The 26,772-nt window shown below is 43.9% G+C and overlaps 1 protein-coding gene across 1 annotated transcript in view; it reads left to right on the forward strand.

The window, feature by feature from the left end:
- The window catches only part of LOC136060121 (somatomedin-B and thrombospondin type-1 domain-containing protein-like), a 116,161-nt gene that overhangs the window by 1,966 nt on the left and 87,423 nt on the right, over positions 1-26,772 (forward strand). The window contains 4 exon segments of the mRNA XM_065754432.1: positions 760-954; positions 1,876-1,954; positions 3,076-3,252; positions 7,778-8,096. Coding sequence (XP_065610504.1) covers positions 760-954; positions 1,876-1,954; positions 3,076-3,252; positions 7,778-7,895 — 569 coding nt within the window. The 3' untranslated portion in view covers positions 7,896-8,096.

Genomic DNA, 26,772 nt, shown 5'->3' on the forward strand with positions numbered 1-26,772 from the left:
ACCCGAGATAAAGCAAATCTAGGCCACCCAAACATGAGGGAAAACAGGATCAAAGCAGACTGAGGTCCCAGCCTCTCTCTCCCAGCCCATGTGCTCTTGTTACTGTTCTCAGTCAGGCAAGGAAGATTGAGTTATGAGACACAGTTAATTACAGAAGGCATGTGAGGCTGTGCCGCTGCTGATGGCAGCCAGGAGCTCCTGTGCTGGCCAAGCACTGCTGCTGGGGCAGCCAGCCAGGGTCCTGCCAGGAGAAGGAGCGATGCCAGCACTGCCAGGGTTGGAATGCTGCTCTCTTTTTGCCTTCTGCTCAGTCAGGCCAGATGGTGCAGTTCACCAATGAAGAGTGGACAGAGAAGCAGTTTTGGTAATCTTGTGCTGTAATAATAAACGTGTGTTTGAGCATCCTCACAACTGTTTCTCAGTAGTGTGTGACAGACAGAGAAGGTGGGCAGTGGTCCCCAGTATCTCCCTGCACTCTTGTGGATACTGAAGAGCTTGTTACATTCCCCCCTTCTCTTGCTTTTGATCCTTCTCATACAGCTCAGTTTGATTCAGTTTGATACAAAACATGCTCAGTTCCCCAGTGCAGGTGCATCTGCACTGGAGCTCACAGCAGTGTAGCAGGAGGTGAGTGGCCCCATGCAGCCTGGGCTTGTTTGAGTGGATGGAGCTTCTGGGAACAGACCTACCAGCACAGCTGTGAAAACAGCAAAACTCATTTCTGCAGAGCTCCACGTGCTTTGTTTCTTACTCTTCCAGTTATCCCCTGCGTTGTTTCTCAGTGGAGTGAATGGAGTGGCTGTGCAGAGCCATGCAAGACAACGTATCGTGTTCGGAGGAGGCACATCATCCAGGAGCCCCAGAATGGAGGAGAGGCATGTCCTGCCCTGGAGGAGAGGGCTGGCTGCGTGGAGTACTGGACTGAGCAAGGAACAGAGTGTAAACAGTCCCTGAGTAAGTCCTCTGAAAATGTAAGTGCCTTGGTAACAGGAGGGCTTGTTTGGGCCAACAGACTTGGTCTGTCTTTATTTGAGAAGAGTTGTTTTCAGACACCAGCAGATTCGCTCTGGGTCTGTCTGGTGGAACTGAGAATGGAGCTCTTCACACAGGGGTGTAGAGATATCCATCCTGGGACAATATTTAAAAATAGTTCCTGCTATTTACTATGTTCTGGTGTGTTTCAAAGGTGAAATATTACAGTCCTGTCATGATCTCACAAGTGTAAGTCTCTGGTAATTTTGATAGAGTTGGTAGATTAATGGTGGTTTAAAACTTCTGCAAGTGTGTGTTGAGTGCTTTTTTTTTTTTTTTTTTTTTGTTAATGAGTCATCTGCAAAAAGCCATGAAGGAGCAATACCCATCAAAGGCAAGGTATGGCCTTTTGCATTGGAGCAGGATGCATGCAGAAGAAACCTCTTTTTATTTTCTGGAGGAAAGGTCTGATTTGAGTTTGTTCAGGTTGATTTTTCATGACATACCTTTACTGACTTTTTTGAAAGAACTGCTTGTGATTTTTTGCTGGTGTTTTTGGGTCAAAATCTCTACAATCTTGAATTTAGCTACAGCTGGCTTTGTCAAACCTGTGGAGTTGATGCCAAGTAAATATTGCCGCCTCCTCCTCTGTCTTTGGGTGTGCCTGATAAGAAGGCTCACACTGCTCAAGCAAAAATCTGGTAGCAATACAGGTTTTCCTTTCAGTGAAGTTGTTGGTGGGAATCAATAGTATGAAAATACACAGTTGTGTTTGTTTTTCTCTCCTGCCAAAGATAAAACCAAGTGACATTAAAGGCCTATCTCCACTGTTTTGCAGACACTGACAGCCTCAGTGTGGTACAACCACTTATACTGTGTACTCTTTCTCTTTGACATATGCAGTCCCTGCGTTAATAACAACAGGAGGGTTTGGAAAAGCAAGGAAAAAAAGAGCTGCAGCTGATGGCAGTGAAAGAGCTGGGTAAGTTGGTGGGTCAGCACAAGGCACAGTCGTACTCCACCTTGAGCATCTGCTTTGGGACTGGCTTCCTGCTAGTAAGAGCCAGCAAATCCTGCTAGGACAGAGCACTTTACAAGAGCAAGGTGCTGCCCTCTCCTCAGCAACAGCTTATCTGCAGGGAGCCTGAAGCCTGTGAGCCTGCTTTGCTGTAAGGCTGGTAGGCTGATGCCGTGAACAAAGGTTGTGTGATCAGTAAACCAGAGGCCAGTCACTACAGCTCTTCTCAGTGCCCAATTTGAGTGCTCTGTGCTTCTCTATCTTTACAGGATAGGATGTCTGGCAAGGAGCTTTTGAAAGTCTCATGCCTGTGGTTAGTGATGCTGCTTGAAAAGATTCCTAACCGCAGACCATATTTAGTGCTTATACATGTATATTTACTGTAATGTACATGGTGTATGGACTGCACAGTTAAGAAGCAGTAGACTTTAATGGGAAGAATTGTAAAACACGGTGGAGCAGCAGCCCTTCTACAAGGGAGTGCTGTCAGAATGTAGATACTGGAGCGTGATGTGTCTGTTCAGCAGTCCTTACTGTGATGAAACTTCTTTGTTACTTCTTTAACCAATGTAAGTCCAGCCCTTGTCTCTTCTCCTTAGGAGAGTCATTTACCAACAGAATCTTGTGGGTCCTTACTAGTTACTCTGAGAGGGAAGAGTGTGTTGCTAATCCAGAGTTTCATTTCTGTCTCGATACATTATGGAGGTTTGGTGTGGAGACAGGAGCCATGGATTAGGAATGTTATGGCTGTTGTTGGACTCTGAGGGTTCATGCTGAGCCCTCGTGAGGCTGCTGAGGGTTGCTGACTTGAGGGATTGTGCCTTGGTATCAGGAGTGCAAACAGGGGCTCTTTGTGTGGATCTGTGTAAAAGGAGCAAATTCCCAGGAGGCAGAATCTGCTCTGTGCATGGGAAACTCATCCTTCTGCCACTTCAGCTCCTTTGGGCTGCCCATTTGTGCTGCATTTTGTTTGTTTGTTTCTAATTAGTGATGTATGGTTGCTGAATTTACTCTGTCTCTTCCAGTGCTGCTGAAGGCTCTAACCTGGTTATGAAGCTAACCCTCCATGGTTATTTTGGCTGCAGGTACTGTGTGGAGTTCCAGCTTGTGGCCATCACGCAGGGCTGCCTGCACAGTCACCACGTGTACACTCACTGGATGCAGTATCTCAGGGAGGGCCACATTGTCTGTGTGGAGTGTCAGCACCCGGCCTTGGACTCCAAGAGTCTGCATTGCTACGGGGATGGCAGTGGAAGCAAAAGGTAAGAGTTTGGGTTTCTTTTCATTCTCCTTCCTCGACATGCTTGTCCCAGTTTCATGATGTGCTTTGTTCAGCTCTCTGGAGCACTATCCATATATTATCTGGTGATCCTTGCTGCATACTGTGAGTTAGGCTGGAAATTTTCTAATTGCTTTCTTGCAGAAAAGTCAAATATTAAACCAGTAGCAGAGCCAGGACTGGAAAGTTCTGTACTTAGTCTGTGAAGTCTCACAGACTTTTAAGTAGAACAGTTGTGTATTTATTTATTTATTGTCAGTGGTGGTGTTTTTAAGATACTTCAACCATATCTCTAAGGTCAACAGTCCTATCAGGTCAGGTCAAATAAAATGAAATTTGTTTGTGATTTTTTAAGAATTGGGGATTTTGTTTCTACAAGTGACTCTTAATGAGTACTTCTGGCAAGTGGTAGCTTGGGCTCCCTTAGGCTCAGGGAGCTGGGCTAAGTGCTGGCACCTGTGCTTGGATGGTAGCACTGTTAAATCTCTGCTCTTTCAGCATCCTTTCCCTGGAAGGCTGGAGAAGCTTTAGGATGATTGATGGGGACTGCCCAAGGTGTGCAGATTGGGTGGACTTCAGTGAAGATGTAGGGAATGGCTTGAAGCTGTGAAACATCTGTGGCAGAGCCAGAGGAATCCTGGCTCTCAGGCCTCTGCTGTGGTCACAGGAGGCACAGCTTCTGCATTTCTTTTATCCTGGTAGATACAATTCTCTTAGATAAAATGCTCTTAGAATTTAACCCCCTTGTCAGCTTGTTAAAGGCATTCTATGAAACTACAAAACAGCCTTGGCTACTGTTACCTGTCAGTGTGGGGAGGGATGTTTCTAAAACATGTACAAAAGTTGAAATAAGCATGTTCATTTGAATTAGGAACTCTAAACTGAGTTTGTTAGGCTTCAAGCACAAGAAGTATTGTGCTAGCAGGACTGCCAGGAGTGGCCCTTTTATCAGGGTTTGTTTCAGGCTTTTAGTAAGAGGAAGTCATGTTGGACTTTTTTTTTTTTCCCTTGCCTCAGCATGTTATATGCAGAAGTTCCAAAAGGGTTTTAGACAAAGAGGAAAAATACTTCAGAACCAAGACTCAGCCCATGGCTCAGCAGCTGGTTTGATTCCACCTGAACTAAGCAAAACCTAGAAATCGTTTCTGTAGACTTGCTGTAGGTCTGTAAGATAATTCCTTATAGGCATGTGAAAACCTAGGAGGGAAAACAGCTTTCAAGTAAGCTTTCATCTCTCCAGTGTTACTGCCTATAATATCAAATGAAGTAATGTCTTTGGCATTTTCTGGGCAGGTATGAGCTCTCTGTGTGTGCCAAGCTGATGTAATGAGTGCGTTCACTTAAGTTCATTACCGAGGTAGCAGTGTAGGCTTGCAGAACAGGCAGTGCTGCTGTGGGCTGGCATGGGCAGTGGAGAAAGCTCAAAGCTCTGCAATAAACAGTGGAGATGCATTTCTTGCCTCCTTGATCTGTCTGTGCTGGTCAGGTTGGTCAGGGTGAATGGGCAGCTGGCAAGTGGGATGTAAATGATGTCTCTGCTCTGCAGATTTCTCCTCTTGTGTGTGCACCTGAAACCTCCCTTCCCTTCCACGTGCATCTACTAGATAACCTCCATGACACAGTTCTTCAGCACTGTGTGACCTAACTACAGTGGTGTATCAAGTTGGTTCTTGGCTAGGGCTGGATATCTTGCTTGATTTACTTGATATCAACATCTCCTAAGTATATATTATATGTGTTCTTTATATGAACAGAACTAACTCATAATTAGTTTTAGAAATAATATGCTTTTTTTGCCAGGTTACATGGTGGAAAAAGTTGACCTCTGTGGTCTCTGAGAAGAAACTGGACTCTTGGTGGGGACAACCATTGAGTGGGATCAGGGAAGTGTCTGTGAAAAGGTTTCTGCCTTCAATTAGAGTAAGTGGACATACCTGAGCATGCAGTGTTGGCATGGAGCTGAGCTTTGGAGGTCACGTGGTGAGGACATAGGCTGGGATTTGATGGCCAAATATGGAGAACAGAAGCATGATGCTTGGAAAGAACAGTGGAAGAAGATAAGGCAACAGCTTCTCTGAGAAAAAAGGTGGTGGGAGGCCAAAGCTGATGCCAGCACTTGGGATGCAGTGCACAGCATGTGTGAGTGCACTTAGATCTGCTCCTGAGTCTCAGGCTGCTTGCTCAGTTCACCGTCTCATGGAATTTTTGCCTGTGTAACTCTACTGGTCACCTTTCCAGGGAGCCAAGGACAGCTTGCTGGTGACTTCAGACCAAGTCTGTGTGGCTGGCCTGTGCCGTGGTGCTGCTCTGGGTCTGTTGGGCTGTGCATGCACAGCTGCTGCTGTCACACCCACGCCGTGCCTGCGCTCTGCTCTGCACACTCTGTTGGTTTGGCAGCTTGTGCCAGCGTTTAGTTTGCCGAGGTATTGTTCCAAGAGTGACTCTCAGGAAGGAAAACATCTGACAAGAGTTTAAAATAAACTCGGCAATGCTGGTATATTTTGATGAATATTTCCTAATTATCTTCTTGTGTCTAAGTGGAGTCTGGCTTAAAAATGCGTCAAAATGAAGAGAGATGGTTGTTGTCTTTGCCTTCCACCTGTCCTCCACTGTGTAGAAGAGGTTAGTTCATCTTAACTCCTGTTGTGAAGTGAGTACGAGCTCAGGAGTTTCCCAAATTTTTGATTTGTGTCCATCAAGTGAGGATAGGTGGGATAATTCAGTAGCTTGGATTGGCTTCTTCTTTCTGGAATGTTATGAGATAAACAAGGTGGTGCATTATAGCTGAAATGGATCTGTTAATTTTGCATCATCTTCTGAATGGTCTACGAAGAAAGCCTGGAGCAGCAGACTTGACATCTGTGAAATTGTTACTCAGCCTATGTTGAAGTGGATCAGCTGCTGTTCATCTGGAGCAAGCTGTGGTGGTGGTAGCACATAAACGTCCATCCGGGCTGCAAAAGCTTATGCCCATACTTGTTGGGTGGGGGGAAAAAGAGGAATGGATGGACTTGATTTATAGCAGAGTCAGTATCTGCCTTCCCCACCAGCCGGACTGGAGTTGGCAAGCTTAGCTGATGTGTTTAAGCAGTAAAGCCTTTTAAAGGTAAAGTTGCAGCCCAGAGTTTTGAAAGGTATGGTACTGCTCTGTATGCAGGCTGCTTTATCAGAGTTCTTAATCCTCCCTCTGTGGATTCTGGTATTTTGAAATGACCTTAAGCCAGGAGAAAAATACAGTGAGCCTTTTTCCAACCATGTGTGATGCATAAAACCCTGCTCTGTAGCGTGACATCTCATTAAACTAAGGAGAGAGTTATCCATGTGGAGCTCCAGTAATAATTCCAGTTTCCACAGAACTATAAAATAAGCAGAAGTTGGGGATCTGTTTGGCTGTTCTGCTGGCAGCACTCTGCAGAGGGCAAGAGGCACTATCAAACTGTGGTATCTGTGCATCTCCAAAGGGCAGGGCTGAGACACAGGTGTAAGGAATTCCTTTAAATCACTGTGCAATCAATTCTAGGAAGGAACACGCTGTATGTTTCTTGTACTCCAGCTGCTCGTGGAGATGAATTTTACAGGTCTTATGTTCAAATCCAGGTCTATGTGCTCATAAGGGAGTAAGTATCTAACAAAGCCTGTGTCGCTGCTCTTGCAGTGAACCCGTGCTATATCAAAATATCTGTTTCTGTGGCTCTTCAGCCAGCATTTCTTCTGCAGCCACTGATTGTGACAAATAGCCTGTGGATCTGCTTGGTTGTTTTAATAGGATATTTCTCTGTTCAGTTCTGGTCGAGGTATTGATGGACTGTCTGAAGGAAATGTGTTGTGGTTTGGGTTTTTTGTTTGTTTTGCATCTTCTCCTTATGAGACCTGTCAGTGAGCCTGTTCCAACAAGTGAAGCTCTGATACCTTTAGCTAGCTGCAGTCAAGAAGTTGTTTTAGTGTGCAGCTCTTAGGAAGATAGAAAAACTTCAGCAGGTGTTCCACTAACGTGGTTATCCAGAGATGCTCACACAGACCTGAGCTGTGGGTTGTGTGCTGGGAATACTCAGTGTCTCGTTGGCTGTGGATGGCAATAGAGCTCTGCCTGCTGAGGTATTACAAAGAAAAACACCAATTTTGCCCACTCTGCCAAGTGTTTCAATACAGGAGTTACAGGGATGTGGGATCATTCTGTGAACTGTTGCATGTGATGATGGGCACGCTGTGGAATGTTTCTCTGACCCCTTTTGGGTTTAACACCTGCACTATCAGCTGCTTTGGCTTCTTCCAGTCCAGTGTTCCTGGGCGGAGTGGTTGTGGTCTGCTTCGTGTTATTATAACCCTGTGGGGGTCACTGAAGATACTTCTTTACAGCAGCTGAAGCGGAGAATTGGGTCCATGGAGTGAAAATTGAAGTTAGCTACCTGAATAGAACTTAATGGATGATGTAGCTCTGCTTGTACTAGTGTCTTCCTGCAGTGGGAGTGTAGCGTGCTTACTTTCTCCATCTTGTGCTTGTGTTTCAGGAATCAGCTGTTGCACTGGCAGGCGGTAGGGAACCCTCGATGCAGCGGGACGTGGAAGAGAATTCGCCAGCTGGACACTTGCTCCTGTCCTTCTGTTCACAGCTTCTTGTTCATCTAACTCCTGACAGTCCCAGCAAGTGAGCGCTGCGGTGGCTTGTCTGGCGCAAACATGCGGTAGCAGTAGTAACCACAACCAAAACAATGACTTCTCCACGTCAGAGGCTGTGCTGCTTACTTTCAAGAGTTTGCTGTCTGCCCTGGGTCATGCTGAATGCTGTACTCCTGTTTCCAAAGAAGTCAGGCTGACTGTGAAGTGCCAGTCTCTTTGTATGTCCACTCCTATAGCCTCTTCTGCCTGAGACAGGCCTTTCTGGCCCAGTGACTTTGAAATCACCCCCTCCCTCATGTAAGAAAACGGAAAAAAAGTCCATATAAACCCAAGATTAATTATTGTTTCCTAAAGTCTCACTGATAAATAACACAGTGCAGAGTGAATCAACTCAAGTGCATCCTTTTCATGGCAATAGTATTTCTAGATGGATCCTTGTGCTCGTATATCTTTTCCTTTTGTTTTCATCTCCCTTCCCCAATCTCATCATTTCATATTGATCTTTGTTTTATATTGATTCTCAGTCTTACGCAAGGTTGATCTTGCACAGCTGAGATAATGACAAAATGCAGAAATAGCCTATACCAATCTATGAGGATCAAAGGTAGCAGGGATAAATGGGAGTTGGACTTCACATTTTGAGGAGTGTCTTGGAGTTGTCCTCCAAACGTAGTGCAGTCCTGGAGCTCTAAATAGCAAGTCATTACAGATTTACCTATGGAGGCTAGCTGTGGCCTTGTGGTTTTTTACGGGAAAATATATGAATTGTTTTCTCTATATTCTGCTGATTTACATTCATGCTTTTCTGTAAATGGAAATAAGAGAGACTGGAGATGTTCTCCCAGTGCGAGGTTTGCTTAACCTCTGTAGTGCCTGAGCCTGCCTGATTTGTTCCAGCCAGTCTTACTATCAGCTCCTGTACTCCAGCAGGTAAGTTCCTAGAATCATTAAGGTAGGAAAAACCACTAAGATCATCTAATCCAGCCATCAGCCCATGCCTGTGACTGCTCTAAACCATGTCACTCAGTGGGACATCTGCCTTCTTGAAAACCCCCAGGGACAGTGACTCCACCACATTCCAATACCTTGCCACTCTTTCTGAGAACAATTTTTTCTTAATATCCAATGTAAACCTTCCCTGGTGCAGCTTAAGGCCATTGTCCTGTCTTGTCCTGTCCCAGGTTATCTGGGAAAAGAGGCTAACCCCCAAAGTTGCTGTTGTCCAGTTCCAGAACTAGCGGGGATTTACAGAACAAAGTAATGCATTGTGATCTACCAGTATGCAAAGTGAATATATTTCTTGCAACATGCCCATAGTTCTGGATCTGCTTAAACAAAATTATGACCTGTTTAGATTCCATCTTGTGTCTGCGATGAGGATATTTTGTAAAAACATTAAAGGGCTGAGGAGAAGTTCTTGATTTGGATAGGTGTACGTGTAGCACGGCACTACAAAGCCTAGCAGCGCTTGACTCCTCCTGGTCAGCACACTAGGGATTTTAGAGCAAGGCTCTGCTTTTTACTGTGTGCTACAAGCTGTCTCTGTGAATTAATGACTCACAGTGGGGTGATCTCATCCCAGAGTAACAGGATTGGAAAAAAAAAAAAAAAAAAAAGACTTTTCTTCACTGTCTGGCATAATCTACCTTTGTGGCCTGCTCTGGAAAACTCTGGCTTGTGACCAGAGTGATGCAATGTGCTGAGGAATGGTTTGTGTGTAAGTGGCTGGAGTGCAGCATTCTAGTTTTGCCAGTGAGGAATTTCTATCAAGCTGGAAGTCAGTTTCTTGGTGTAGGTATGTAATCACAGCAGCATTTAGTCACTGTAAGGTTTTCTTTGTCCTGCAGATGCCCCATGCTGGGCCCCAAGAACCTGAAGAGGGAGCTGCTCATATCAGCATCAGAATGAACCTGCTGTTGGAAACATGTTTTGCTTTCAAAATCAACTCAAATTTTAACAACCTGAATCCTTTCTCTTTCCAGATGCTCTAAGAACTGAGTACAGAATCTATAAAAGACGCAGTCTCTCCTTAGTGAGGCTCAGAAACTTAGTCTTCCAAATGTAACATTCACCGGGCTACCCTTTCCTACAGTATCAGAATCAGGTAGCAAAAGGCTGTATTGGGAACTAATACATGATATTGCCAAGTGGTAGAAGCTTTTGTTATAATCAGTGAAGTGATTTAGTACCTTAAAGCACTTTAATTGCAATCCCTTTCATTTATTGAATACTTGAGCAATACTATACTATTTTTGTGTGTAAGACCTTTGTTAAATTGCTATAGTAGTTGTCACATGTTTAGTCCTGGCATTAATACATTTTGTTGTGAGTATTCTAGGAACTGCTGATTGGCACCTGTCCTGAGTGAGTGTTGTGACACACCCTCCCTGACCCCAACCTTTGTGGGAAGAACTCTCCTCATGCTTCAAGGTCTTGTGAATAAATAAATTTTAAGAGAGGTTCTTTCATAATGCTTTCATCTGTTCTACTCAATGTGTAGAAAGTTTGCAGAATTAAGACCCATAAGGCAGTGGAGCTGGATACAGAGAGCTGAGATGTTTGGGGACATACTGCTCAGAAATAATGTTCTGGCAAAGTCTTTGGCTGCAGCAAGTGAAGATGAGCCCAGATGCTGCAGCCATGGAAGCAGAAATCAAGGAGAAGAGCTGGTCACCTTTGGAAGGCCTCAGGTATGCACAGGTCTCCAGAAAGACACCCTCACCTCCACTTCCAGTCCTTAAATGAGGTCTGGAAAGGGGTACATTCTGGCTCCACACCTTCCAGTCATTCAGATGCATTGTGTGCACCTGAGCTCCCCTGGGTTGGCTCTTCCTTCCCCCTAGGTGCTCCATCACTGGTTCAAGCTGTGACAGCATTTCCACTACGCTTTCCCCAGCCTCGTTATTTTCAAGTTTCTGTTTCTTGGAGAATATTGGAGGAAAAAAAGTCATTTTGACTTGACAAATTACTCCCCCCAATTCCATTCTTAAATCAAAGATCTGCTGTGACAGCTAAGTTCATATGTGGCTAGGTCTGATATATCTGAGAGCTGTTCCTGCCCATCAATAGTGGGTTTCTTCTGGGGTCCTGCTTGTGATACTACACTAGTAAGTGTAGGGTAGTCTGCTGTTCAGTGACTTGTTTTTTGATGTGTCTTCATGTTAGTGCTTCATCCTTGAGCTTATAACATGAAAATATATCGAGAGCCATTGGTGGTGGCATGGTTGAACTTCCAGTTTTCTGCTTCCATCACTGTAGCCTAGAAATGCAGGAGCATTGTAGTGGTTGCATTTCTACATAGGCTACATCACTTGATGAAAGGAGACAGTGCAAATGTATCAGCTCATCTTATAAAGCTCATCTTGTCCTGTCCCAGGTTATCTGGGAAAAGAGGCTAACCCCCAAAGTGGCTTCAGCTTCTCATCTTGAGTAACTTCAAACTACTGAATCCCGGGGGGAGTTAAGAAAGATGCAAGCATGTGTGAGAAAGAGCAAGAGTGAGCCTTTTAAGTAGGAGAGGATAACAAAGCTTTCAAATGACTTTTCCTAAAAGTCAAAATTAGCTCGTGGTGTAGATAAATACTGGCCCTGCCTGTTTCCCTCTAGAGACTTTATCACTGTCCATCATTACAATCTCTATAGCCTGGGTTTTGGGAAAGATAAGATTATTGAAAACCCAAGGCAAAACACTCTTGAAAAATGGCTTTGTACAATAAACAAGAAAGGCTGCCTCACGTTGAGAAGAGGCTGTGCACTGAGGATGACAGCTGTTCCCATGACAACGCCAAAAACCTTTCACCATTGGATATCAACAGGAGAACATCTCCCACGGCAAGTGCATGAAGCCAGGAGCTTGCTTAGTCCTCATCTCATAAATCATCCTGATGGACAGCGCTGATCAGCACTGCCAGTTGGGCACGTGCAGCTCACCTCCCAGGGGTCAACTGCCTTAGGATGAAATGAAGAGCAAATAAAGCTCCAGAGCTGGCTGTATGTAAAAGGAAAATTAAGCTCTACTAGCAGTACTAGGTTTCCCTCTGTTCTCTAGCTGAGAAATAGCAATTTTTAATGATGAAAAAAAACAGCAAAGGTCCAGGACATCTTACAAACCGTTTAAGAGGACTAATGAAGAGGCCATGTGATTTTGCTCAGCTGCAGACAGATCTCTCATTGACTTGGGATGGAGACACAAGGGCAACCTCAGAGAATTCTGCTATATTTCATCCTGATCCTGTAGTGTTCAATTTCTGATTCAAACACTTTTGTGTGGGGCCCAGCTTCTGTATTTATCTTAATGTATGAGAATCTGCTTGCTTTTTTTTTTTTTTTTAAGGAAAAAACCTGTATGCATTTGGAAAAATATACATGTATAATGTGCCCAGAAATCTCAGTAGTCTGAGGTAAAGAAAAAGAGTAAACTCCTTAATTTTCTTAAATATTCTTTTTGGTCTAAAGACAAAGCTGTTTTTTCTTGCCTAGAGGAGTTGAGTACATTGTGCTTTATTGGTAGGAGTTAGCATAAATAAGGCAGTTCTGTTATCTTTAGCTTTACAAAGCATGTTTTCGTCCTTCATTCTGAATATTTTGTGTGCTTAAATACAAAGATCACTGACTCTTCTTCTATCAGTTTATTTATTTATTTATATTATTTTAGAGGAAGTTTTCCTCAAGTCCTCTCCAGCCACAACATTGGTTGCTTGGTGATGGTGTTGATACTGCAAGTGTAGGAGTAGAGGTGAGAAAGGAGAGGGGATTCTGAACCAGTAAAATTATTCTGTTCTGTAAATGCCTACTGCAGCCTCAAAGCACAAGAAGAAAAATTAGCAAGAGGTGATTGTTTCTTTTTGTTTGTTTTGTTTCTTTGTTTTAAATGCTGTTTTTCCCATTTCAAGTTGGGTGCAGTGTGTTCACTTCTAAGGCTGTTCCATACGTGCTGTGAGTCACTGTCTTTGAATATCCACGTGGATCTGTAGGGCCACCAGGCTTCTGCTCATGGTGCTGCAGTTCTCATGTCCTGTGGGGCATGTCCTCAAGTCACCATAACATTATGGGACCTGGACATGCATACAGAGTGGGGTGTGCTTTGTTGCATCTTGTAAACATCTTGGAGAGGTACTGAATAGAGATATTTGTGCACATCTGCTGACAAACATCACAATGTTGTTGTTTTTTCATGAGTTCAGGCACAGTATCTGACCCCACACTGCCTGAAGTAATGAATTCCACAACTGGCTCATGCTGGAAATAGGGCACAGTTTCCCTTTTCGCATTCCCTTATCCTCAGGCTGCAGAGCTGACTCTGTGCTGAGATCTGTGCAGAGTTCAGCAAGGCTCTGTTTCTGCACATTGGTGTTTTGCTGCTACTACTTCATGTGCTCTGTTCTTGTTCTACTTAAGGTTTGCTACAGCCTTTCTGTACCAATAGCTGTGTGCTTCTGGGTTACTAGAAGGATGCTGTAAGGAGATGCCAGAGCTTATGGACTTTAACCTTCCACTGCTCTCACATTGAATCATTGGGCTGATGAATCAGCTCCTGGGTTATTCCTTGTGCCATGCTTCCCTCATTAGCCCTTTGCAGGTGGGGCAGAAGATTTCTGAGAAATGGCTCAGCCCATCCTGCTGGCAGTGGGAGCAGATTCTCATCTAACCCTGTGAATTTCTTCTCATCTGCAGGCCAGGGATGTTCTCTGAGCCTTAAGAGCACTAGAGAGCACAGAGTGCAGCTGAATACCTTCCTGCTGAGCACAGATGTGTCTGTATCTCTTATGGGCTCCTCCAAACCAGAGCCTGTGACCATTTCTGCATCCCAGGTGTGGGGACAGGTGCTCTGATGGGGCAGAGCATTTCCAGGAACCCGTTTGCTGGTTGTTTGGGTACTGGCTGGAAAATTCTGTGTTTCTTTGATAAGACAAGAGGACACTGTTATGTTTTGCTATTGTTTTCTCTTTCTGTTATATCTCTAGCAGGTGGATGCAGTGTAGAAGCAGATCTCTGAAACGTTGTAACAAGGAGAGTGGCTTAGGGCTCCATTTAAATCCAGAGGATACGTGAGTAAGTGGTTTCACAAAGGATCCTCAGGCACAATTGTGTGCCTGAGAGCTGACTCTCCCACTTCTCCCTCTCAGCTGCCTTCTGTGGGCATTGACTGTGTTCGTTTAGGCACAGCAGTATGAAGACAGCTGGCAATCCTGGGTGGGAATTTTCTTCTTCAAATAGTTTGATACCGTTCCTCATGGATAATGGCCTTAAAATCACAACCAAACCTTGGATGCAGGCTCACAGGCTACGTGTGGATAATTCTTCAGTGTGTCAGCTGTGTGGCTTAATTTCTGTGTCATAACACAGACTGATGGCAGATGGGAACTTTGGGTTTGAGAATTCATTCAGCTCCATTCAGATTTTTTGTTGTTTTTTACAGTCAGAATTGCAATAGTAATGGTGGATTGCAGAGGTTTCCTGGAAACAGAATTAACAATTAAAAAAACAAAGTACAATAAAATGTGTAGAGGTGTGGGTGTCAGAGAAAGGGGAGTGCTTACCTTAGCCGGAGTCAGTAATTGATGTTCGTAATGTAGAACTGATGGCACGCTGACAGATCACGGTGCATTGCGGCTGCCCTGAGCTGGAAAAGCAGCACAGTCACAGACCCACATGTCACCTGCATCCTCAGAGGAGCAGGGAGCACACCAGGGGGAGAATCATGGTTCTGGTTCCTCATCTCCTGATGACCACGTGAGCCCTGAGCAGCACCGGAGCGCAGTGCTCCCAGCACGAGGTGTGCAGTGTGCTGTGCTGGTGGGCAGGGAGGAAGAAGGGCTGGGTGGAGGGCTGCAGCTGAGATGGGCAGGCTGCAGAAAGGGCAGGAGCAGGTGGAGGCACTGCTCTGCTAATAGGATTCACAAGAGGTGCAATGTAATCTCATGTTTCTCCAAATGAACTTCCGCTTGGCAGTTCAAACAGCCAGAAATGGCTTCCAAAACATCAATACAGGAATGGTTGCTACATTTACATATTGGAATGGCTTATTAAACAGCTGTAATTGTGCAAATGCAGTGGCAGATATGTTTGCTTTGTGGAGGCACATCTCCATAAGGATAGTTTGATGAGTGTGCTGAAGTCCTTCATTTGGAAATGTAGAGGCCATGCAATTAAGTAAATGCATTTTCCAGGATTCTGATCCTGCAGTTTTTTATGTGCTCTGTATGACTGCAATTGATTTATTAATTCTTGGGTACTTTTGGTAGGAAGTGAATATATACAGCATAATCAGAGCTCTCCTTCAACCTCATGGATATGCAAAAGCTGTTCTCTCTGTCTTCCATTTGGAAAGTAACCTCACTTACCTGCAAGGATGTGTGATGGGTTCAGATTTCCTTAAAACCACCCAAATCTTTCAACCCTTCCCAAAGGCGCAGCCTTGGGCCAAACTGAAAGGCGATGCACATGCTCAGCAGCTTCCATGGTGCTGGAAGGCAAAACAGTCATAGCTCACGGCACGATGCAGGAGGAGCCCCTCATCTGTCTGTCTCTTGGGCTGTCTTCTCATTTGCTGTCTTCAGGATTTGATGGATAAGCTGTCACTTCAGGCTTGTCTTGGTAAGTAATGGGAAAATCACTGCAGGTCTCTGAGAGAAGCCTGAGGGGAGATGGTTAGGAGAAGCACTTCTTCACTTGAAATTGAAGAGGAAAAAGTCTTATCTGAAATTTGTACAAGTAGACATTCATATTCCTTGCGAATTGCAGATGTTTTTAGAATGGAGCAGTTTCTTATTTCATGATCTGTGTTCTGCTCTGTATTCCTATGTTAGACCAAATCCCACTAGACTCAAAAGAATCAAAATTGGTTGGAGCAATTGAGCAAGTGTGCCTTTTCCAAATATGCCCAAAGGCTTTGTGGCAAGTTAAAGCTGAACATGTCTTCAGTGTTTTGGACATCTCCACACTGAGCAGACAGGGATCCAGTGGAAGTCAGTGCTCTCCCAGGGGCTGTAGGTGGCCATAGGCTGGAATTCCAAAGGTCAGCACTCTTAGATGTAGAGGCAGCAGCACCACGGTCAGTGCTGTCCACCCTGGATTGATTCACAAGGGAAGGACATAAAGTAGCCACATCCACTAAGAAATTTCTGTGTTTTTGTCAACGTGACTTTATCACCTGTTGATCAGAGGTGAATGGATAAGGAGTCAGAGGTGATTTGAGATTCCCAAACTACAGTCATGGCTGCTTGTACTTGGGTCTCAGTCCCTTAGGAGCAAGGGAATGGAAATCCAAAGCAGCTCTCATGTTCAGCCTCCATCTTGCCCTCTGTCACAGGGGGTGAGATGGGGAAAGGTTAATAAGCAAATTCCTTTTAACAAGATCCTGGGCCTGGAGATAGCTACATTTTAATTGACTGTGTTAATCTGTTTGCCTATCTTGCTCCTTTTTTTAATCTTTGCATCTATTAATTATTGCAGAGCAGTTCTTACTGATAACTTCCCAGCAGTTTGCACTGTTCTAAAATTATAAAATGATATAGTTGGCAGAATGGGTACAGACATGTACAGTTAATTGGTTTTTTGCAGAAGGAAATTACATAGTATAATAACATGCCCAGGGTGCCATGGGAAACACAATTTCTTGTTGCTTTAGTAAATAGAATTGGGAGAATATGATGTCTGGATTATAAATTGCTTTGGGATCTATCCCAAAGCTGCAAAGGGTTTGAAAGCCCTATCATTTGTGTTTCTACCTCCTGTCCCTGTCATCACAAACCCACTGCTGGCTCTGCTGTCCCTGTTGTTCTTGTCTTCCATTCATTCACTAAGATGATGGCTCAGGTGCAGAGTCCCAGGGCAGCTGTTTTGGTTGGGTGCCCACAAGTCACAGGAGCCACGTGACAGTAAAACAAGTCATGGTCCTAGAGAAAGGTGGTCTGTGAAAACCCAAGGTTTTGGGGGAAAAAAAGTATTTCTACTTCTCACTTCTTTTTTAGGAAGTAGGATTGGTTAGAAGCAGTTGAGGACACTTTCTAAGTGAGAACAGTTGGTGAGAATGAATGTTTTTCATTTCCTGCTAAGTGCAATTCTCAAAACCAAGGCTCTTGTGTTTTTTTTTTGTTTGTTTGTTGTTGTTGTTGTTGTTGTTGTTTGCTGCTTGATGGCTTTTGTTTGTTTTTTTTCAACCTGACTGCATAAACTGGAGTCGACTTGAAAATATTACACAAATTTTGTAGCTTTAGTGTCTGGAAAAAACCCAACAAAACACAGAGGATGAATAATTTGAAGTTTAAATGGAGATTTAAAGTTTTTCTTGTAATTTTTATTGAAAAGAACAACTCCTGCTCCCAGGATTTTGAGCAGTAAATCTTTGTAATTGGTATTAGCCTTAGCTCAGGGTATCAATAATTTGATATCTGCCTTTGTACTTCGATGTCACACAGTGTCCCCAGCTGTATCGGGGCTGAGATCTGCACCCTGAGCCCCAGTAAAGCTCCTGGCTCTTGCACGCCTCTGAGGCTGCAGATTTTTCTCCTCCCCTCTTCATTGCTTCAGTGTCAGAGGTGGGTTCCAAACTTTGTCACCTTTATAGAGGCCTCAGAGACCCTCAGCAAGCTGTTCTGGATGCAAGCAGCAAAGCTCATTTCATCCTGCCTATGCAGTGTGCCATCTCCTCCAGTCATCTCCACTAATTTCATTAAAGCTCTCTTTTTATGAGTTGGAGATCTGTAACTTTTGTGTTGTTGTTGCTGCTAGTGCTGGTGTGCTGCATCAGAGCTCGTTCTTATAATTAATGTGACAGATCTTGAACTAGCATGTCAAAACAGCACAGTTGAGGCAGAAAAGCATCGCAAAGATCATCTTTAATCAAACAACAGTGATTCATGCTTAACTGGGTAAATGGGAAGTCCTCTACCTAGCTGGCTCTGAGCGAGGCTTCCCTAAGGACAGGGTGTTGTTAAAAGTTTTGCTGAACTGCCTGGCCCCCCCCACTTGCTCTTTTTGATGGAAACTCTTTAAAATGCCATTTCTGTCATTATGTCAGAGCTGTAGCTGTGAAGCTCTGAACCCTAGCAATTCTTTTCATATTTATTTTCTAGGAACTGTGCAAAAAAGATAAATGTAAGGGAAACAATCTTGATTGGAAGCTCCTGGAGCCAAACTATGTCAGGTGGGTGGAAATGCTTTGTTTCAGGAGTCCCAGCTCTTTTTTCCCCAGACTCTCTCCATCTTTCTGCAAAGGTTTTGTGAATACAAATGGAAAACATGTACATCCCCGTGTCCTCAGCTGGGCTTGAGTAACTGGGAGCTTTGAGGCAGACCCATGGGAACTGGGAGTACTTTCATTGGTCAGATGCAGTGCCTTCTGACACTGCACAGTTCTATCATTTAATGACATCCAGTGTTTGGGAAGGCTTTGAAATTTGCTAAGCTAACTACAGCTGCAGTCCGGAGTTCTGGCATGTAGGGTACCAGAACCTTAGATTAATGGCAGTATTTTTATGTTGCCATAAATAAACTTTCATTCTTGACCAGAGATGTGTATTGGTGTGTTATCACAGTACTTATTGTAAGATTGCCTTGCACAGCCAATAATAACATTTGGCACTGCTTAAGATTCAGGAGCCCAGGTTTCAAGAGCTGAGCATTTCTAGCTGACAGGAACCCACCCACCAGTGCTCAGGTACCATGAACACCTACCTCAGTTACCAGTTCTTTTTCAGTGAAATTTCTAGCTCTGAAGCTACTGACCTTTGTGAGAAGACCATGGGGACACGTGGGAAGGACATGAGGCCCGGTGCAGGAGCAGCATGGCAACATCCGTGTTCCTGCAATGTTTTGCTTCTGAGAGTATTTCTCCTTCTCTTGCTCTATACATATGAATGGAATCTTTGATTTCAAAACCTAATTGGTAAATATATATCATTTACATGAAAAAGTGGAGTGAGCAGGTGGGATGCTGTTGTTCTTGGCACACTTGTTGCCCTCTGAAGGTGATGGGATGGAATTTGGTCCTCAAGTACAATGGCTGGAGTAGTCCAGTGGATACATGAGGAAGCATTGGGCTATTCAAGTGCTGCTAGGATCTCTGCCAGAGAATTGCTTGAAGAAATTAATGAGTGGGAGGGGAAGGAGAAGGGGGAGGTGGGACAGTCTTTTCCTACTGCGCTTTCCTGCAGTGGAAGGCTGATGACCTGGAGCTATTGAAATGCTTATAATTGTCTCATTATGGGCAGAAAATGTAATTTGAAGGGACAGCAATCTTTCTCCAAATTCAAAACACCGCAGTCTATCTTTGAAAGCAATTTTGGCCATTAGCGCAGGTGGTAATGTCCCAGCAATTGAACTCAATCTAATTGAAGTGTCAAATGGCTAAGGAGAAAAAATGAGCTCCCTCTCTGATGCTACCTGGCACAGCCTTGAGTCCATGGGGAGCGCTGGGAGCACAGGGCAGCATGGAGCTGGGTGAGGAGAGGGGATCATGGTGGGACATGGGCACCCATGGGTGGGCACCCACCAACAGGAGGGGCTCTTTCCTGGCTCTGTGCTCCTGGCCCTGATGCCATTTTGCGCTGAGATCAGGAGAGTGCATGTGCTGCATCTGCAGATGGCATCAATTGTGTTATTTTTGCTGGAGATGAGTGGCTCAACCACATGTTCTCCAGTACAGTGAGCTAAAATTACTCATGTCTTTGTCTTGCTTTTCCTAGATATTAAAGCAGCTCCATGTCCCAGGATAAAGGATGCTCTGTAAATTTGTGAGCAAAGCTGAGATACGCATGAGGGAGGTAGCTGGGTGAAAGTACGCACTCTTTGTGGTCTCAGCACAGTCTCTTCTCTCTCTTGCTAGAAGTGATGATTTCAGCCAGAAGTGCTCCTTCTAAGCAGGAAGGGTGGGTGGTTCATCAGGGCTTGCTGCAAGCAGGCTGGGCAGCTGCTGATAGCCCATGGTCACTGCTCTTTGGTGCTCTTTGAGGCTTTCAGAAAGACCTAAAAAAGCGCCATGAATCTATGAGAACAGTAGTTTCATGTTCCTCAGGTTGTACAAAATGTTTTTGGTGGAACAACAAGTTGGTCTTGACTTCAATTCTTGGTATATTTTCTTTCAAAAGAAAAAAAATGTCTCTTTCTATTTACATGCTTATTCTCATGTTTTCACATATTTTTTTACTCAGAAGATGGTGAGGCACTGGCATAGACTGCCCAGAGAGGCTGTGGGTACCCTCTCTGGGGACATTCAAGACCAAGTTGTCTGGGATCCTGGGCCTTGATCTGGTGGAGAACAAGCAGCCCTTGGTGGTTGGAACTGGGTGATCTTTAAGGTCCTCTCTAACCAAAGCCGTTCTGTGATTCTGTGATACAATTCTGTGATTCTTTTCTGCAATCAGAAGCAGAGAAGCTGAAGTGCAGAGAAAAAAAAAATATCTTGGTCTTACCTCATGAAGAACTGAGACATTAGAGTTAATGCATAAAAAGGTTTATGCTGATCCCCTGTGGCTTCATGTTGGGCTGTGTATCCAGGGGTCTGCTGTGGCTGTAGCAGAATGCAGTGGGAGATCCAACCCCATCTGAGATGCGGGAAGGGCTGCTGGCATAGGGAGGCCACCCTTGCAATGCATCCGCTGCTCCTCTGCTAGGGAGGGACTGACATTTCTAGAAATGCTGCTCAGAAAAGCCTGCTTATGAGTAAAGTATTACTATGGGAACTGGTGGAAGGTACCATCTGGTGGTACCTGTCCAGAGCTCATCTGCAGTGTGTCTTCATGGGCTCAGTCTTTAAGACATCATGTCATGACTTTGCAGCCTGAAAAAGGGGCGGTGATGTTGTGCTGAAGAAGGCAGTGACTAAAATGAAGGAACTAACAAGAAAAGTAAAAAAGCTAATTTTTTTTTCTAATCTCCAGAGACACGAAGGAAGATTTTTGCAGCTAATGAATTATTTCTGAAAACACTAGGAATAGCTGCAGGCAACATTAACTTCAAGAATCCCAATGAGCAAGCTTCATTTATGCGCAGATTTAAAATTCGAATGTATTTTCATTTGCAGTAGCTCAACTCCAACATGTCTGGGGGTCTGGAAGGAGGCCAGAAGCAGCAGCCACGTTGTTGACAGTTTAGATGCAGCAGTGGAAAGCAGTGGCCAGATCCTACTGAAGCCTGGGGCAACCAATTATTTCAGCAGAGAGGCTCCTAAGCCCTTCATTAGCACTGGAAAAGCAGTGAGTTCATGGTTGCTGCAAGCACAACGATGTCTTCAAGATCAGTTGTGTCATAGGTTAAACAGCTCTACTGCTATTAGAAAACCCAGAGTGGGACTCTGGCCCAGCTGGGAATACTAGAAGTATTGCTTTCAACTTCTTGCACTGGAGTTCCTGCCTTTTTTCAGTTAAACTCCACTACCAAGCTGGTGCTAAAACCCAGCCAGGACCATGGACTGGAGCACCTCAAGGCACTGGATCTCATCTGCAGGTGGGAATGTGGTGGCCCGAAATCCCACCTCACAGCTGGAGCTGGGCTGGTGGTTTTCTGGGGCACAGGGAAGGAGATGGGGCTGTAGGGCTGGTGCTCATGGGTTTGGTTGGCATCTCGATGGCAGTGCTTGGTGCTGGAGGGATGTGTCATCCAAGAGAAAAAGGAAAACAGATGGTAGAGGGAGTTACAGTGGGAGGAAAACCCAATTAGAAGTCCCAGCATGGTTTGTGGTAGGAATATGGATCTTATACCTTGAGTAACAGCCAGGAAAAGAGCGGCACCCAGCTTTTTCACCCATAGTGGTGAGGATTTTGTTTAAAGCAGAGGTTGATACTGAAAAAAAAACACAAACCAAAAACCACATTTGTGAAGCTTTTGAGAGATTCTTCTCTGCAAGGAGAGAGAATGTGGGCAACGCAATATGAGAGATGATAGACTTTAAATCCAGAATGTAGAATCATTATTCCTTTCTTTCCTCCAGAAGGATACTTAATATTTGAGACAGCAGCTACGGAAGTAGAAGCCTGTGGTCCCACACTGGGGATGGGATACCATCATCCCCTTCTGCCATAGACATCCTTTGTCTCTGCAGTTGCTTGCAGCCCTGTTTTAGCCACCCAGCAGTTAATTTCAAGCATCTGGAAGCATTAACACGAGCTGAAGGAGGGCTGTGAGTACCTCTGGGCTTCAGTTTCTGCAAAATACTTCATCTGTGCCATTTGTAACTCCTTGCAGTTCACAGGGACCAGGCATGCTGTCACTCCCAGCCCTGATGTGGGTTGTGGCCAATGAGCAGTGTTACCTAAATTGCAAAATCCAAACTTGGAATTCCAGAAAACATGCAGCCTGTGTTTTTCTGTGCAGTTCTTGCCTTGCTCATGTGTTATGATGGAGCCTGATGGCAGCACCCTGCCTCCAGAAAAATACCCTCTCCAAGGGATAGGAGATCAAGTCATAAAAATAATTATTGAATAGCAAGAGATATGGTGAAAATCTTGTATTTTTGTTTGTTCTTTTTTACTGTGATCTTTTTTTTTTCCCCATGAAACTATTCCTTCCTGCTATTGCACTGAATTAGCTTGCTGAATACATTAAATATTTTTCCTTCTCAGATCAATAACTAACGCTAATAAATAACTCCTCATAATACTCTGAATGAAATAGATTTGTGTTTCCTCCCTACTGAAGAGTGTTCAGGAACAAAGGATCAGAGTTAAATATAGGACCAGGGCTCAGGCTTCACCATTGTGCTAAGGCCATCAAGTCATCCTTGATGCTCATAATAGCAGAGGTGGAAATGACTGCCCATGTTTAAAGCTTTTTTACCTTATGTAAAGTCCAAGAAATGCTGTTCTGCAAGTTTATTCTGGAACTGAGTGTATCTATTGCACAGATTACTCATAATGTAGGCATATATTAAAAAAACTGCAACACAGTATGGGATACTTGCTGACTTGGAAATCCTCTTTAAGTGCCTCAGTATGTCTGAAAAATCTTCTTACAGCTCTGGATCTGTTCGGTCAGTGTGGCCTACTGTCTCACCTTCTGTTCATTGACCCTAGCACCAGGGTGGGAAACAGACACTTGCAATGTCCTTCCTTCACTTTCTCTTAATTTTTTGTTACATAAATTCTATATATTCTGGAATAGAGGCTCTGAACTGCTGAACTCAAACTGAAGTCAGTACCAGTAACAAGCTCATTTATATTAATAGGAAATCAACTGTTCCTTTTTTCTGGATTCCCAGTGGAACAGCTGAGGGTCTGCTTTTTTCCATGTTGGCTTTCTACTCCAACAGAAATGCCTCAAAAATACTTGTTTGCTAGAAAATTTTAGTGGAAGCCAGTAGTGCTGATGTGAAAAACAAGAGAACAGAGAAAACCACAGATTCTTCTGGTCAATTAGATCTTTGGAAAGCGGTCTAATCTTTTGTATATGATTACTCAGCTCTTCATAACTGCCTTCCAACAAATAGCCTCATGGTTTTTGATGACTAATCCTGAAAAAAAAAAGGAGATAGTTAGAGCTGTGGTTAAGTTATTTGCCATGAGATGTATTTAAGAGTTTGGACATAGTTGCAATAGCATATCAGCCTAAAATTCCTTTGCCTCTCCTGGCGTAACTGGTGAACACTAGCACTTTGAGGATGTTGGATAAGAAATGCTGCGTTGGACAACTTACAGGCAAATTTATCTGTGGAGAATTAATCATTTTTTGACTTATACCACTAGAAAAGGGCTTATATACTTTCTATTTTGTTGTCTTTGTTTTTTACCTGTAATTTTCTTTTCTGCTTACTTGTCTCTTTATACTCTTCAGAGCTTCAGGGACATCCTGACCTGCTCATTAGCAGAGAGGGCAGTGCATGTCTTGTCTGAGACCGAGAGCAGTGTCACCCCAAACACAGAGCAGGTCTCAGGACTGCCCAGGGCAGTACGTGGATCCTAATGACAAACAGATTGCACATTTGCATAATGATGCAAATGAGAGATCTGATCACAGAAAGAGTGGCACGTCTTGGCAGACCCCCATTACCATTGCACAACACTGTTAGTCATCCAGGAAGGCTTGGGAAGTGGTCATCTTCCCATACTAAGCCTTGAGAGAGGCAAACTCTCTTGGGCTTGGCTTCCTGTGAGAGAAAGCCACAGCCTTGGTGCCATCACCTTTCCCATGGCTCAGTTATGTACATGCTGTGATCCACGCTGTGTTGGCTGTGCTAGGATCCCTGCAATGAGTGGCAGCAGTTTCTGTACAGCCACGTGAGCACTCTGCTTTACCAAAGATTTTGTAGGTAAGCGCACGTTTGTGTAGCACTGGAGATGTTCAACAAGCTGTGCCTCAGACTCCTGTACTGTGGGGACTTAATTTCTTAAGGCATTTTTTAAGGCTTTGCCAGTCTCTCATGTTTCAGAAAATAATGTCTCCAATTTATTGAATGATCTGGCTATTAAATCTGCCTGTAAAGAGTAGTAAAACTAGACCATGAACATCTATGGGAATTCATTTTTGTTAAATAATTAAATTTACACTTTCTCGTGCCCGGATCAATCTCATCTGAATGTCCCCTAGTGTTCTCCTCTCTACCATTTGGAAGAATGCTGGAAGCTAAATCACTGTGCAGTTCATTTTTAGACTAATTATCATCAAGGCATGAAAACAGCATTTTATATTATGTTTCTTCAGTTCAGCAGATAGACCAATTCATTTTAGCTTCTATTATTGTTAACCATGTATCTGCCAAGACTGCAGAATGCCACTGGGTACAGCAAACTGTAAGCTTAACTTTAGATGGGAGTTGTGGGTTCTTTGTTTAATTATATCGGGATTAAATGCCGTGATGCAATGTTGCACAAATTTGCTCTTCTTTTCTGAAGCTAAGGTTGATGTTCAGTGCTCGTGTTCCTAACCAGAAACCACAAACTTTCATTGCTGCGACACATTAGTCTCAGCTTCTGCTTGGCTGGTTGAAGATGATACTCTGGGGCAAATTTACCTCTAAATGCTCTTGCTTGCTGAATAATAATGATGTCACATTTCTTAGGAGCTCAATTTCTTTACAGAAAGTAGGAAGGAAGGTAAGAAAGCAGAAGGAGGTAGAATGGAAGATCTACTCCATATTTCATAAGCCTACAAAAAATCTTGTAAATTATTTAAATTGCTACTGTATTTTCTGAAATGAACAAAATATTCAAAATCTGAACTTTTCCTTTTGTTCATTAATTTTTAAGTGCCTAAATATCCTCCTTGGTCTGGGTGACACAGTGTGATGTTACACAGGAACAGGAGCGTCCCTGTAGAAGGCAGTGACATCTCCAGGAGTGAAGTCTGTGCTGCATCATCGCTATTTTCAGCAGCTCAGCTTCCAGCACCACTCGCCAAGTTAAACTCTGGAAGAACTCCACTGGCTTTATTAAGGAAAGAATTAAAAGTAATATAAAAAAGTGCCTGTGGCCAATGCTCAGCATGCACTTATCAGATCTTTCCATAGTGTGTATTTCCATAGTGTACCCTTAATATTTGTTGTATGATATAGAGTGCTACGCAGTGCTGTGATTTTGGGGCTTTGTAGGTCTGCCAGCAGCTGGCTCTTCTCCCTCTGCCCTAATGGGTGTTGGGAAGAGCTGGATGAGCCCTAGTGGTGCTGAAGGACCCTGGGGCTTCTGTGCCCCAACCTGGGGTGTGTGCTCCCTCACCAGATGGCTTTGTTTGATTAACCTTTGGGATGATGGGCTGACTTGGTGTGGGGAGGATGTAGGCTTGCTCTGGTGTTCGGGGAAACAGTCTTCATTAAACATATAAGGTCAGATTTTGTAATAGAATGGTACATAGCCTGAAGAGGAACAAAAAGCCTGCCTAGTTTAACATAAATAAAAATCACAGGAAAATCCATCCAGTTTGGAAGGAAGAGGCAGAGAGGTTTTTGCTGATGCACTGATGTGGCAGAAAGTGCTGCAAAGAACAGCTGGGAGCAGCACGGGCATTCCTGTAGTATACCTTAACTAGGAAAAAAATATTTAATAGCTGAAGGTTTGGCACACAATAATGAAGCACAACGCCTGAGGAGATAGGCATTATTTTAATTTACTTGATAAAGTAAATCAATTCATAGAGAAAACCTCCTTGGACAGTATAATTACAGTAATGGATTATAATTCAGGGGCTTGCATGCTCAGGCTGGCAGGCAAAACAACAAAAAATCATTAGCAGAAAGTGGAAGAGGAAGACATATGTTGTAGGAATTTCTCCACTTTCTGGTTCTTCATTTGTAAACTTCCCTTCAAGCTCAGTGCCTTAATCTTATTAGATGTCATTGTCACAGTTTGTTATAGAACGCTCAGCGAATCATTTAGATGTTTTGAAAAAGATCTAACTGAACTGAGAATGAACACAAGGAAGTGAAGAAACGTGCTATTGAAGGGCATTATATGTACCTCTCTTGTGCATTTAACCTCCTGCTCTCCATTTGCAGCAGTGGTGGCTGTATAAAATAAGACTTGCAGCTGTGTATTTCTTAATCTTTTCCATTGGACTGGTATGTGCCGTTACTCTGCCAGGTTGCATGTACTGCAGAATCACCCAGGGCTATAAGTGTCTGAGTTAACTCTGTCTGCATAAAATGGAGGAGCCAGATTAAAGATTGGAGGAGTCTTACTGAACATTCTAGTTTAAGAAACTTGATGTAATCAAAGAAAAGATTCCTGAGCAGTTCAAATTACCTTTGCTCTGATGACTTTCATTATCGAACCAACCTGCTGCTTAACCTAATGGAGAAGAAAACTGCAGTGACTCTATCAGAGAGTCCGAGCTTTTGCCCCCAGGCAGCAGCAAAGCAACCTGTTTGCTTCACTTTCACACCCAAAGCTCTTTGTGTCCAAACCTTGGTTGTTCTCTCATCTACATCTGACTCTGCAGCTGCATGCTTGAGAGTAAGATG

The sequence above is a fragment of the Cyrtonyx montezumae genome, unplaced genomic scaffold (assembly GCF_038088225.1).
Source record: "Cyrtonyx montezumae isolate F1298 unplaced genomic scaffold, pur_monq_1.0 scaffold_9, whole genome shotgun sequence".
In the NCBI taxonomy this organism is placed as follows: domain Eukaryota; kingdom Metazoa; phylum Chordata; class Aves; order Galliformes; family Odontophoridae; genus Cyrtonyx; species Cyrtonyx montezumae.